The sequence below is a fragment of the Lepidochelys kempii genome, chromosome 2 (assembly GCF_965140285.1).
Source record: "Lepidochelys kempii isolate rLepKem1 chromosome 2, rLepKem1.hap1, whole genome shotgun sequence".
Lineage (NCBI taxonomy): Eukaryota > Metazoa > Chordata > Testudines > Cheloniidae > Lepidochelys > Lepidochelys kempii.
The window spans coordinates 106,128,279-106,142,579 of NC_136381.1; the positions used below are offsets into that span (position 1 = coordinate 106,128,279).

General features: G+C 43.9%; 1 protein-coding gene across 9 annotated transcripts in view; it reads left to right on the top strand.

Annotated features, from left to right (window-relative positions):
• KIAA0319 (KIAA0319 ortholog) overlaps positions 1–14,301 on the top strand; it is an 83,768-nt gene that overhangs the window by 28,698 nt on the left and 40,769 nt on the right. For all 9 annotated transcript variants that reach the window (XM_073331872.2, XM_073331874.2, XM_073331868.2 and 6 more), the window contains 5 exons: positions 3,704–4,479; positions 5,808–6,003; positions 9,473–9,577; positions 12,184–12,281; positions 13,292–13,379. In XM_073331872.2, coding sequence (XP_073187973.1) covers positions 3,704–4,479; positions 5,808–6,003; positions 9,473–9,577; positions 12,184–12,281; positions 13,292–13,379 — 1,263 coding nt within the window. The remainder of the gene's footprint in view (positions 1–3,703; positions 4,480–5,807; positions 6,004–9,472; positions 9,578–12,183; positions 12,282–13,291; positions 13,380–14,301) is intronic.

Sequence of the window (14,301 nt, forward strand, 5' to 3'; positions counted from 1 at the left end):
AAAAGGTTGAGAATCACTGATCTGAAACAACCGCTTCCCTCCAAGAGGCCCAGGGCTGGCTAGGGCATGGAGATTGAACTATAGTTTGGCCGGTAAAACTGATCCATGCTGTACCTACTCTGTGGGTAAATGGAGGACTACAGTCTGTGGGAATGTTGATCTACCACGTTGCATCAGCATGAAATTCACTTATAAAAAGTATAGGCCACAGTTTTCAAAAGTATCTAGTGATGGGAGAGACAGTAGGGCCTAGTGGCTAAATCAATGGCCTGGGACTCAGGAGACCTGGACTCTGTTTTCAGCTCTGCCACTGATCTGCTGTGTGATGTCAGGTAAGTCATCTCACCTCTTTGTGCCTCAGTTACCTCTACCTGTAAAGTGAGGGAAGTGATGCTGACCTCCTGGGTAAAATGCTGATGACCAGTGCTATACAAGGGCTGGATGTCATTATTGTTGTTACTGTTTTGAGTGCCTGAATATTTGGGTGCCCAGCTTGGGAAGCCTTCAAGGCACCTGATTCAGAGAAAGTGCTGAGCATCCAAGTAATCAGTAGTTTTTGAAAGTCTGGGCTTTCTACCTATTTTTAATGAAGGGTTGTTTACTTATTCTTGTACACGAACCTGAGGCACACCTTTGTGTTACCCTACAAGAGATTTTGTTGTTTTTCCAAGTTCCCGTTTTATTATGCTTTTATCGATGTGGATAAATATGTCTAAATCACACAGCAGTTAAACTGGTCTCCTACCTCCCAGCCCTCTCCTTTAACCATGAGCTCCTGCAGCTGCCCTGTCAGAAGCTGGGTAGCACATTTAAAGTGCTGATTTATGGTAAGTGTTTTCATAGACCTCTGCAACAGCATCCCTGATAGTCTCAGAGGTGAATGGAAATGTGGAGGAACTAATTATAGTATACTTGGTGTGGGAGAGAAGAATGAGGGTGCTGATAAGCTGAAGAATCGCACACTGTTGTACAGGAGCTGTTATTTTACGTTCATGTTCCCTTGAATAGAGGTCTAGCTGGAATACAAATACAGGCACAAACAAAACCCCAGCCCTGTATTAAACTGTAGCTGTAGTCAGAAAAGTGCTGCTGTAAATATAGAATCAAAGAACTGGAAGGGACCTCGAGAGGCCATCTAGTCCAGTCCCCTGCACTCAAGGAAGGACTAAGTATTATCTAGACTGTCCCTGACAGGTGTTTGTTCAACCTGCTCTTAAACAGGGAGGCATTTATGCTCGATTAGTGCCTTATTAAATGGCCATTTGCAAGTCAAAAGATTTTTTTTTTTCTCCTCTCAAAATGCGAGCACTGCAAACTCAGGGCAAAATCCTGCCTTACCATCTCTCTGTCATGCTGCGGGGGGGAACAGTAGCAGTTGAGCAGAGAGTCTGCCTGCCCAAGGATACCATACTCTGCAGTGCACCTTATCCTTACTCGTTCAGGTCCAGTTTGGGATCCCCTTACTCCCACTGAGCAGCACCTTGCTCCACAAGGAGTCTCAGTGAAGTCAATGGGGCTGCTCCTGGGATAAGGTGCTGTTTATCATAAATAAGGGTATCAGAATCAGGTGTAGAAAGAGTTGTGGGCAATTTTCCAGGCTGTTTCTGCCAATTGCAACATGTTTTCATGAGGGATTGGGCCAGGGTGGATTAGATTTAAATGAAATTGATTTAAATCATGATTTAAATCACTAGTCAGGAAGACTCAATTTGAATTCTGGATTTCTACATAAAAGTGCATGCTTGTTGGTTGTTATAACCTTAATACATATTCTTCACAACTCAGAGATAGATATAGGTTTCGTTTTTAGAAGGTACACACTATACATTTTTAAAGTGATATATTTTGAAAACGTTTCAGTTTTAGTTTTTACAGCTATATCAGAAAATGAATGATTGTTTGGTTATTTCATTTACCAAAGGTAATTGAAGCAGATATTTATGAAGTCATTGGGAGGTGAACTATCTCCAATTCAACAGGTTAATCATTAATATTTGGAGGATTTTCTTGCCAGGCTGTATTAGGAGAAGAACATCACCAGACAGACATTTAAATTGTTTTATTTAACTAAAACAACGTTATGTATTCTGGATTTTTTTCTTCAACAGCAAACATATAATATTTTAACAAAACAAGCATATGAATTTTTGAATTTAGTTAAACATTCAAGTTTTTTAAAATCAGATTTGTTTTTGTTAAAATTGTTTTTAACTAAAATAGTTAGATGAAATATTTAAAAGCAAAAAAACAAAAATTAAATTGACTGTGTCAGCCAGGTCAACATGAGAAACTTAAAATATTGGCTTCTACAGCTCACTCAGTCGTCTTCACCTTCATTTTACTGTTTGTTCATAATCTGCTTTTTCAGGTCTCAATTTGGAATGAATTAGTCCAAAGGAAGAAAATATTCTTTCGACACCAGCAGAAGAAACCAATTTGGGGTGCAGGGACATATGGGGATGGGGGAGGTTGCAGGGGCACATCAGGAAGGGGAAGGAGAGGCAGCTGAGTAGGGGTTCATGGACACATGGGAACAGGGGAAGGGGGGTGCAGGGACTATTGTGGATGGGGGCAGATGTGCCTGATTGAATGGGAAAACCTAGGGGTCAGCCACGGTCTACATGGGTGAGGCTCCCAGACTCCCTAATAATTTCTCCCCCGCTCTGGCATGATTATATTGGCATATAAAATATGCAGAATTCTAAAATATCATGTGCAGAATTTTTAAATTTTTGGTGCAGAATTCTCCCAGGAGGAGGAGTTGTAGTAATCTGTCAGCACTGAATGTCTTTCAGGGCTAACCCAGGTTGACCCTGGGGATCCCTGCTTTTGTTTCCTAACTCCAGTCCTTTGAGAGCCAAACAGCAAAGAGATGAAGAATTTTCATGTCAGCTCTCTTTATTTCCTTCTTCCAGAATTCAAGATAATGGGATGAACTTCCTTGCCCGTAGCACCTGCCCAGGTGTGAGAGGGCCATTAACCCAGTCTTTGTATTGTGATATTTCACAATGGCCCACTTAGTTTTGATAGTCCTCCTTGATGGGTGGGTGAACCACTGCTCCTGCCTGGGCTCACAAGTTCAGAGCAGGCATTTTTACAGTTATAAAGCAAAAGTTACATCCTACCTTACAGCATAAGATACAAACATTACAAGTAAAATTATTGCCTGAACACATCTTACAAGTCTAACACTTGTCTTGAACAATACTAACATACATGTGAGCTGGTCTGGTTTCCAGCTCTGAATTTGTCAGTGCTCAGCTGATGACTACAGCCTTGGCAAAACCTGGCACCTGGTCTACTAGTGTCACAATATGTATGTTGTGCCATCAGGGTTCTTATGTTCCCTGCCCTGCTACTAGTTTGCTGAAGGATGTTCGGCAAGTCATGTAACTTCTTTGCCTCAGCATCTGTATTTGTAAAATGGGATAAGAGATACTTTGCAAGAAGCTTTGAGACCATCGGATGAGAAACGCTACGTGAGTGTAAAATATTACTCTTAATGCACACACATATCTTCAAGAATTAGCAAACCTGTAAGAAAAATAATGGCAAAACTTGTGCATGGTAAAATGATTTATATTTAATCTTAATATTATTTACATTTTTGCCCTTGAATGAAAAGTCCCTCCAAGGCAAGATGGCAGCTTCTAAAGCTGTGTGATTGTAGTTCTCTGCCTAATGTCAGTGTATGTTGTTTCAGGGTACTTCTGTGAGCAGTGCACGGAAGGAGCCACGTATGCAGACGCAGTGATATCTCCTAATTTAGACACCACTAAAATCATGCGAGTTCCCCATGCCATGTCGATGTCAGACTGCACAGCGGCTTGCTGCGATCTTTCGGGTTGTGACTTGTCCTGGATGTTTGAACGGCGCTGCTACATTGTGAACTGCCAGCATAAAGAAAATTGTGAACCTAAGAAAATTCAAACAGTGAAGTCTTATCTTACATTTGTACTTAGGCCTTCTCAGAGGCCAGGTGCATTGCTAGGGTATGGACAGGTGCTGCCAAATATGGTTCACTCTGTGGGACTACAGAGTGAGCCCTCTGAGGAAGTGAGTAACCTGAAGGAGCTTTCTTTGCTGAGCAAAGATCACAGCCTTGACGAGATACCTGAATACACTGATGACTACAGGGACTTGGAGAAGGACCCCTTTCAGCTGAGCATCAAGCACAAACAGAAACAGAGCACTGATTACACAGACTGGGGCCTGGTGGTGACCAGTGAAAATGGCTTCAACCCTACATTAGCTGATATTGAAGACAACCATGAGGATTTGGCTGAAAAGCACAGGGAAGGCAGTAGACTGGAAAATCTCATGACTAAAAGTGGGTCCAATTCAAACTCTGTTCCTACTGAACATGCCAAGGAGAAAATGCCATCTCTCGCTGAGATGACACCATTCCCACTGGAGTCCACCGAAAGCAAAGCAGCTGGACAACCACCTGTAAAAGCCATTGACAAACTGGGGAAAGAGGTAGGGATGCCTCAAGATCCCAGAAGAAGTAGTGACGTGTGCACTGTAATGTTCTGCTTTATAGGTCCTTTTCAAATCAAAATAGATTAGTATAGTAGTCCCTAAGGAAATCAGTGTTTCATTGTCCACTACTGTCATGTAGGGTGACCAGATGACAAGACCAAAATATTGGGACACATGGGGGGCAGCCACAGGCTCACCCCCACACCAGGGCCGGCTCTAGGTTTTTTGCCACCCCAAGCAAAAAAAAAAAGCCGGAGTGCCGCCGAAGCAAAATATCAGGACAAATGGCGTCCCGACCGTACATCGTTCAGGACACGGGACAAACAACTAAATATCGGGACAGTCCTGATTTTATCGGGACATCTGGTCACCCTACTGTATGTGACAGTATAAGAAAAGAGTGTGCTCTTTTAAAAAAACCCAGCCCTCCTGGCTAGTGTAATTGCAATGCAATGCTACTTGGATCAAGGCAAGGCACTCAGATATCTATCAGACAGTAAGGAGTAAAGCTTCTGGTAGTTGGGTATAGGGATCCCAGTTTAAACTTTCAGACTTGTGGACATGGATCTGGGTTACAATGTGTCTGTATGGTATTCTGGCTTTCTGGCCTTCAAAATGCATCGTCCTTTAACAGCTCCCCATGCAACATGCATTCTAATGTGCACTAAGGCAATGTGGTCTACGGGAGTATGCACAGGGTCGGGACTCAGAAATTCCTTGCGTTTGAATCCAGGCTGTGGCGCTGCGTCAGTGTGTGACCGTGGCCAAGTTATTTCAAATCCTGGCCTCTGTTCAATAAAATAAGTGAGTGTAATGGGGATAGTAATACTTTCCTATGTCCAAGGTGCATTGTGATGATTTATTAGTATTTGTGTAGTGCTTTGAATATGTAAAGCACCATATAAATGCTAAGTATTATTAATGGACGTTACATGGTTACAGAAAACGCTGCTTTTCATCCTAGAAGGTCAGTGTTCAGGTACTTATCAGTAGATAAGGATCATTACCCACAAAGGTGGACAGGCCCCCTGCCCTGAAAAGCTTAGTCTTAATTTAAGACTAGACACAAATGAGTGTGACAAATTGTATGTTAATAGCCATATTCTTGCATTGGTCTGCATGTGGAACTCCTGTTGAGGTTGAAAGCAATTTCTTAAAAATATGATGGGAGAATGTGGGCCTTCATTGGTAATGTTTTTCTTCATGTTCAGGATATCCCAATGACACACATCGCTGGGCTCAGTTTATGCATTATAAATAATGTATATCTGACTAGGGAAAATGATTTATTCATAATAATTTTACCCTTACTGTTCCCCTTATAGGTTCTAAAGCCTTCTCATAACCCTCCTTCAGACAATCTGGAATCTACCCAAGCTATCGCAGAGAGAACCCAAATCCCAACAACAGCCCCCTGGAGTCTGACACAAGATGGGATCACACCATTTCCAGTTAGTTCTGTCATCTCTCAGGCCACTGTCACGCAGCAGGTCACATCTCCCACCACTGCTGACAAAGCGGGTAACTTTCTTCTTCAAGGCGGAACTTTTAAAAATAAAGCAGTTGAAAAATGTTGACTCCTCCTAAGGCAAATAGCCCTACTCCGCTGCCCAGACAGTGCTAACACTGAGCGCAATGTTGGTGGCACTGGTCATTTCTGATTACCAACTTCAGTGGGACAGTGCAGGTTTTATATCAAAATTAGCACTTTAAGGTGGTGACACAGGTTGCATGAAAAAAAGCCCTGAAAGCCAGAGTTCATTTTGGCAATGGATAGTATGGATAGAAATGTTGAGAAGGACTGGCTGTGAAATGAGCTTCCAGAGGCGAGCAGGTTAATTTAGAGTCTCACTACTTTTACAGCGTGCTGCAAGCCTGGCCCCATTTGATAAAGCTTTCTCACTCTGGGTATATCTACACTGCACTCTGAGCTGGGTCCTGGGAGACCTAGGCTTGTTGACACAGTGTTTCCAAGCCCATGCTTCAGTGTCCACACTGCATTGTAAGCCTGGGCTTACAGTTGCTGGAACCAGGTCTCACAGGCATGCTATCACATCCGTACTGCACTATTCAGACCTTCTGACTTGGGTATGTGGCTTGAGCTGCATCCACACTGCAAAATGACAGGCTTGGACCGAAGTCACAGCGGAACTTGGGCTCTGACCCACCCCCCGGAGGCCCTAGGAACCAGTCCTGTTTTCTGACCTAAGTCAGATTGGTTTGCATGTGGGCAGCAGCGGGGCTTGGACTCAAACCTGAGTCAGAGCCCAGGCTTAGTATGCAGTGTAGACATTTACTCCCTACCTGCTATGGAGGAGATGATGATAATATCAGTGTGCAAATATATTTCCAAAAGTCAGTGTTTTGCTCGACTGTTAGACAGTAAAACTCGAGTTCAGCATGGAGGAGAATGGGAAGAAGGGGAAAGCCTGAACATGTGCGATTTGCTCCACTCTGCTCATGGAGTGCCTGACAGAAGAGCCCTGCACATCTCAGTAGAACCATCAGGGCAGGGATTTTTGCAGAATTTCTCTCTTGAGCCAGGAGCAGCCAGCCTGGACCTAAACCCGCAGGAAAGCAGGACCCTGAAGCAGGTGTCAGTCCCCCCTACCATGACAAAAAGATACAAAGGGGGCCCCTGAGCAATGGGGTGAGCCCCACCTCAGGCAATGGTGTGTGGCTGCAACCACAGGCCAGGCAGCTTTTTCCCTGCTCCCTCCTGCCTCTCCTCAGTAGCATCCAAGGGAGGGAGAGGGCTGAAGAGGACTCAAAATGGGACTTGGGAGAAGTCAAGGGGCAGGTAGCACTGAACCTCCCTCCCTCTGGTGTTTCCTCAGAGCTGCATCATTACTTCATCCTTTTAAGATTAATCAAGTGCTGCCATGGAACCACAATGTGGTTCTTAATGCACTGATTCTGCATCCCTTTGAACCCCTCAGGAAGGTATCCCTGTATTTCCTCTCCACCAAGGATGGCTTCCTGATGGACATCACCTCTACTCAGAGAGTGTCAGAGCCTGGGGCTTCACCCATGGAGGAGCACTATAGCACATTCCACAATGAAAAGGTGGCTTTCATAAAGACCCAGCCTGTATCCCAAAAACTAACTCAGTTTTTCAGAACTAAGAAATTGTGATCCTGTCCACCCAAGAGAGAAGCTCTAGCATACATTGGATGCTCGTGGAGACCTCAGCTCTAAATCAGTTGCATACAGGCCTTTTGCAAGTTCAGTGCTTGATCTGCTCTCTCTCATCCAAAGAAAAGAGAGCATCAAAATGTTCTATTTCAAGAGGGTTGGATAGTGCATATATGAAGCCTTCCAGACAAGAATCTCTCCAGCAGCCGGCATCAAAGCCCACTCGCTCGGAGTGGTACCAGCTTCCTAGGCTCAGATCTTCTGCCCCAGATGATGAGGTCTGCTGGGCTCAAAATGTACAAACTGGACATTTGGGCATCAGCAAATGCAGGGTGGTAGCAGGGTGTTCCAGGCTACGGTCTCTCAGTAGTGGGGAAGGATTATAAAACCCTGGGTATATATAGTTCTGTTTGACTGAACCCTGCCTGAAAGTGCACGGCTGTACAAATCCCAGTGGTTAAAGGATCTGTGGACCTTGTAGATGGAAGAGTGGTTTGAAGGAAGAGGAAGGACTCTTTGTGGCCAAGAAGTAGAAGGCTGTTCCTAGCGGGAGGGCAGCATGAAATAAGATGCAAAGCATACAGTCACCTTTTAGCCAAGCTGTTTTTTCCATGTTCTCCTGCTGTTTTTATGGACATTGAAAATGTGATGCTATGAATAGCATATTAATCATGTGAATGGCAGCATCATGCTAATGTATAAACAGTACACAGTTGGTGGAAAAGCGAGCTCCTATTGCATTAGTAAGTGTTGTGTTACTTTATTTGGTGTAATCTCTTTTAGTTCTGACTCGGCTGGTTGTGATTTCTTTGGAATGCTCCCAAGAACAAAGGCATTAGAAACTGTTCAGAAGCCTGTCATCAGAATCACTGAGAGTTGTTTGACTGATTCAAGAACACATGTGATTGAATTTAGGGCTGAATTGTGCCTTTTAAGCACAACGGACACAGTTGGGTTTGGTAGTCTGGGTAGAGCTATCGAAGCAGAGCAGATGCAATCTGCGGCATCCTGCAGAAAAAGCGTGCCTCAGGGCGTTCTAGGGAGAGTGCATGAAGCAGTAGCACGTACCTGTAAAAAGAGATGGCACTGACCTCTGGGTGCTAGCAGGTCTGCAGGAACTGACTGCTCCGAGTCTGCCTGGCTATGCCTTTCTTGAGATTTAGACTGCTTCTTACTTTGCTAACTGGTTCCTGGTCTGTACTTGGGGAACATGAGCAGTGGCTTTCTGGAAGCATCACGTATGGGGGTTTGGAGGCTGGAGGAGGCTTCCTTTACTCTCTTCTTTCTCTAGTGCACATTTACAGGGTTAGCCAAAATGTGGCCCTTAGACAGCAAACTGTGTCTCCTCTATAGGTATCTGATGGAAATGGAAAACTAGTGACTGGGAAACTTGAGAAAAACTACATAGAGATTGAATGCAGACATGCTCCGGTTCTCATACAAGTCCTTTCTAATTCAGCACTTTTACCCTTTAGTCTCCCAAATTTCCATACTTTTATTAAGGAAAAACACATTGGCTCTGTGGGGGGGAATTATGATTTTTATGTGTTCAAAGCAAAATGAATATACACGGTGTACGGAAGAATCACAAACATTGATTTAAAACAAAAATGAGTTAATTTTGATTTCAGTTTCAGGGGGAGCCATTCTCAAGTGTAGGCTGGTGAGAGAAAATTAATCTGTAATTATGATTATTCTTGATAATTTATCAAGAAAATGTAATTCTCCCCCATCTTTCCCCAGAAAGTTGCCAGATGATGTACAATAAATATGCAATCCCTATTACAATTTGTTTTTCAAATCCGTTTCCCCTTTATTCTGTTTTTTTTTAATGTAATGCTTTTATCTTCTTCAGATACAGTAAAAGAACTTGTGGTGTCAGCTGGAGATAACTTACAGGTGACTCTACCAAAAAATGAAGTTGAACTGAATGCCTTTGTTGTGCCACCACCCCGCACAGGTGAATTTAACAATCTTTTCAAACAAGGAGACATAAAAATTGACACATGAACACAGATTGGCTTTGAGGCTGTATGTACAACCACAACTAGGAGGGGATCCAGGGGGCAGAACTTCCCCTTCTCATCTGCGGAGACAGTTCTCTGTGGCACCAGCTGCAGAGGGGCATTTCAAAGGGGGTTTTAGAAATTAGTGGGTGTGGTTTTTGTCTTCAGCATGCAAATTAATTAACCAGCTCCTCCTCTGGTGTTACACACATTTACGCTAGGGAGGATCTGGACTAATGTGTCCACTTACACTATCTGCTAAAAACAAACTTAGGCTGCGAACGCTAAGCTGAACTTTTCTTAATGCTGTCATCGCCTGGTGCAAAGAATGAATTCTTTGTGCATAAGTGTTTAGCACCAGGACAGTTCAGCAACTGGTGTCAGTGATGGTGAGGAGAGTAAGTACTCATGCTGGAGTACCTGCGGAGTCCATTAATTTGCATCCCTCTTCCCCCACCACCATTCATATCACTGAGTTACAGCACGTTGCAGCAACTTGACGCATACTATATGGAGCAGTGATTCAGGTCACAGACTCAAACATCAGAAGTTTTCATAGGGGAGAGAAGTAAATAGCAGGGTCCCAGACGGATTTGAGCTGGTACCGGTGCTGTTCAACATATTCATAAATGATCTGGAAAAAGGGGTAAGCAGTGAGGTGTCAAAATTTGCAGATGATACTGTGACGGGTTGGATGACAGGTACTCCCTCAAGACTGTCACTAGATGTGCTGGGATACCACTGGGAAAAAAACCCTATGCCAGAGAAGGCTTCCCTCCACTCCCGTCTTGCTGAGCTAGACACTCCAGTTGTCTACAGCACAGACCAAGAGGTTGGGCCACGCCCCCTGCAGTGCACAGAAACTAAGATTCACTTAGTCCAGGGGTTTTTCAGGTAACAAGGACTTTCCCAGCACCCAGTATTCAGTCTTTCTGGGAGCCTAAACCCCAAATAAATCCATTTTACTCTGTATAAAGTTTATACAGGGTAAACTCATAAGTTGTCCGCCCCCTGTAGCACTGATAGATATGCACAGCTGTTTTCTCTCAGGTATTAATTACTTACTCTCGGTTAGTTAATAAGCACAAGTGATTTTATTAAGTATAAAAAGTAGGATGTAAGTTATTCCAAGTAATAACAGACAGAACAAAGTAAGTTACCTAGCAAAATAAGACAAAACACACAAGTCTAAGCCTAATACATTAGGAAACTGAATACAGGTAAATCTCACCCTTAGAGATGTCCCAGTAAGCTTCTTTCACAGACTAGACGCCTTCCTAGTCTGGGCCCAATCCTTTTCAGACCAACGTTGTGGCTTATGGCCTGGGTCCAGCAGTTACTCACACCCCGTAGTTACAGACTTTTGTTCCAGTTTCTTTCATGCATCTCTTTGGGGTGGAGAGACCATCTCTTGAGCCAGCTGAAGACAAAATGGAGAGGCTTCCAGGGCCTTTTATATTCTTCCTCTTGTGGGCAGAAACCCCTTTGTTCTTCTGTGCAAAATCACAGCAACAAGATGGAGTTTGTAGCCACTTGGGCAAGTCACATGTCCATGAATGATTCAGCTTTTTGCAGGTTGATGCCATTGTTTACATGTTAGTTTGAATGTTCCCAGGAAAGCTCAGATGTGGACTGGCGTCTCCCAAAGTCCATTGTCAGTTAAGTGTTTCTTGGTTGGGCACTTACTCAGAATAGTCCTTTCTCAAGAAGCTGAACAAATGCTTCACTGATGCTACTTAGAATCAAACACATTGCGATACAAGTACATATCCAATATTCATAACTTCAAATACAAAAATGATGCACACATACAGACAGCATATTCATAACTAGCAAATACAACCTTTTGTAAAGGCAACAAAATTGATTAGGGGCATGGAACAGCTTCCATATGAGGTGAAGTAAAAAAGACTGGGATCGTTCAGCTCAGAAAGAGACAACTAAAGGGGGATATGGGAGAGGCCTATAACATGGTGACTGGAGGGGAGAAAGCGAATAGGGAAGTGTTATTTATCCCCTTTACATAACACAAGAACCAGGGGTCACTCAATGAAATTAATAGGCAGCAGGTTTAAAACAAAAGGAAGTACTTCTTTGTGCAACACACAGTCAACCTGTGAAACTCATTGCCAGGGGATGTTGTGAAGTCCAAAAGCATAACTGAGTTCAAAAAAGAGCTAGATAAGTTCATGGAGGAGAGGTCCATCCATGGCTATTAGCTAAGATGGTCAGGGATGCAGCCCCATGCTCTCGGTGCCCCTGTGCCTCTGAGTTCCAGAAGCTGGGACAGGATGACAGTGGATGGATCTCTCGATAATTGCCCTGTTCGGTTCATAACCTCTGAAGCATCTGGCATTGGCCACTGTCTGAAGACAGAATACTGGGCTAAGTGGATCATTGATCTGACCCAGTATGTGGTTCTTATATTTTTATTAAGTCATTGTTTCTGACTATTTTGCATTGTAGACATTCAGCCTCATTTCATTTTTTCCCCATGTGTCTGTATAGTTGTTTATATTGAAGGCAAGGCTAATAATTGTACCATTTTTTTCACGCCCAGAAACAGCCTACAGCTATGAGTGGAGCTTGATCAGTCACCCTGCTGACTATGAGGGTGAAATGGAGCGCAAGCGCACACGGACACTGAAACTCTCTCAAGTAAGCAAGACGTAGTTTAGTCCCACTACACTCCCATAATTGCTGCATGACATTTTGCGGTCTGCACTGGAGGCATCTTTGATTTGTTACGAATACTTCAGTTGTGCTTCCCTCAGCATGTTATCAGATCGGCTCTGGGATTGCTGGTTTATAAGTCAAGTCTACCTGCTAGCTAAAAGGCTACATCCTCAGCTAATGTGAATCAGCAGAGCTCTGCTGAAGACCGTGGAGCTGTTACGTGTTCAGTTTACATCAGCTGGGGATCTGTCCTAACGTTCCTGAACAGAAAGAAAAAGTTGGTGAGCTATAGCGTTAGAGTGAAATGGGACCTCCGGTCCTTCTAATGTATATGTTATGCATCACAGAGAAGTTTATTCTTGTTTTACTGACTGTCAAGGCTCCCTTGTTTTCTCTGCCCATGTCAGTGTCTTCACTAGGCATATCAAGTTTTTCAGAGGAGTCTGATGATCTTTTAGGACAGGTTCTCAACCTTTTTCTTTCTGAGGCCACCCCAACATGCCGTTAAAAACACACGGCGCACTTGTGCCACAACAACTGGTTTTCTGCACATCAAAGCCAGGGCCAGCATTAGGAAGTAGCAAGCAGGGCAACTGTCTTGGACCCTACACCACAAGGGACCCTGTGAAGCTAAATTGTGCAGGCTTTGGCTTCAGCCCTGGATGGCGGGGCTTTGGCTTTCTGCCCTGGATCCCAAAGAGTCTAATGCCGGTGCTGCATGGCGGACCCCTTGAAATCTGCTCGTGGGCCCCCAGAAGCCCTCGGACCCCTGGTTGAGAACTGCTTTTTAGGGCAAAGTAAATGTGTCTTAAGTGGCTTCTTCTCAATCCCCACCACTGGGCAATGACCAGCACGCTTTGTGCATGCCTTTATAGATGGAGCCCTGGATTTCAAGTTGCTTGTTTACAGTCTGACAGGCAAATCTTTAAATGTTCAGATGATCTCTGTGAAATTCCTGCCTTTAACTGGAAACACTCTTTTCTGTGCTTCAGCTCTCAGTAGGCCTCTATGCCTTCAAAGTGACTGTTTCTGGTGAAAACGGATTCGGAGAAGGATTTGTAAATGTCACTGTCAAACCAGGTAAATCAGTTTGCCGGAATAGTAGCTAAATTTTTCAACACAAGGGCTCGTTTGCCACCTTTTTTTAAAAGCTTCATTAGTGGTTTAAAAGAATCACTAGTTGCCTAACCACACACACACATTGGTATTCAGTACCACACATTTCTTCAGGGAATTTTTTCTAAATTAAATTAAGTGCCGTGTGCGGAATCCCAAGCTGTTCCAGAGCTCCATGCACCTATGGGGAGGGGCAGTATTTCACCTGTCTGTCTCCCTATACACCCCCCCCCCCCAGCTGTTCGGTGCTGAACTGGCCCCTTTCACAAGTTAAAGCAGCCACAGCACTGACTGAACTTCGGCCATTTGGAATAGTCTCCAGCCTAGGACTGCTGGAGCACAGTGCACTCTGACCTAACATCCTTTCCCCTGCCCTGCCCTACAGTGCCCCAGAAGGTACAGCAGGTGTTCCAGAGCTGCCTGTGCTAGCTTTATGACATCAGGGAAATTCCTAGATACTCCAATGGGGTGGCCTTAAATCCACTTTGTGTTGCTAGAGTGGCACAAGGGGGACTTCACCTGGGCTAAGGATCTGGACCAGTAGTGGTATTTGAGCATATCATTCTTTCTCCCTAATCACTCACACTCTGGATCCTAAAATTTAAGGTTAGCGGGACTGCTGTTTTACAGACCTGCAGTGTGGCTCCAAAACTGCATGGATTACTTCATGTATCCAGCTAACTGCATTGCAGCTCTCAAACTTTGCAGGAAATCAATTTTCTCGTAGTGTTAGACAATATATTGAGCAAAGCTGATCAGTTTCCTCCTGTTTAATTATCTAGCTCATAGTTCTTTAAGAAAAGAAGTTTTAAGTGCTGTTCTTTAGCTTCTTACCATAGAAAATAATAGAAACTTTCCACCTAACAATCTATCTGATTTCACACAC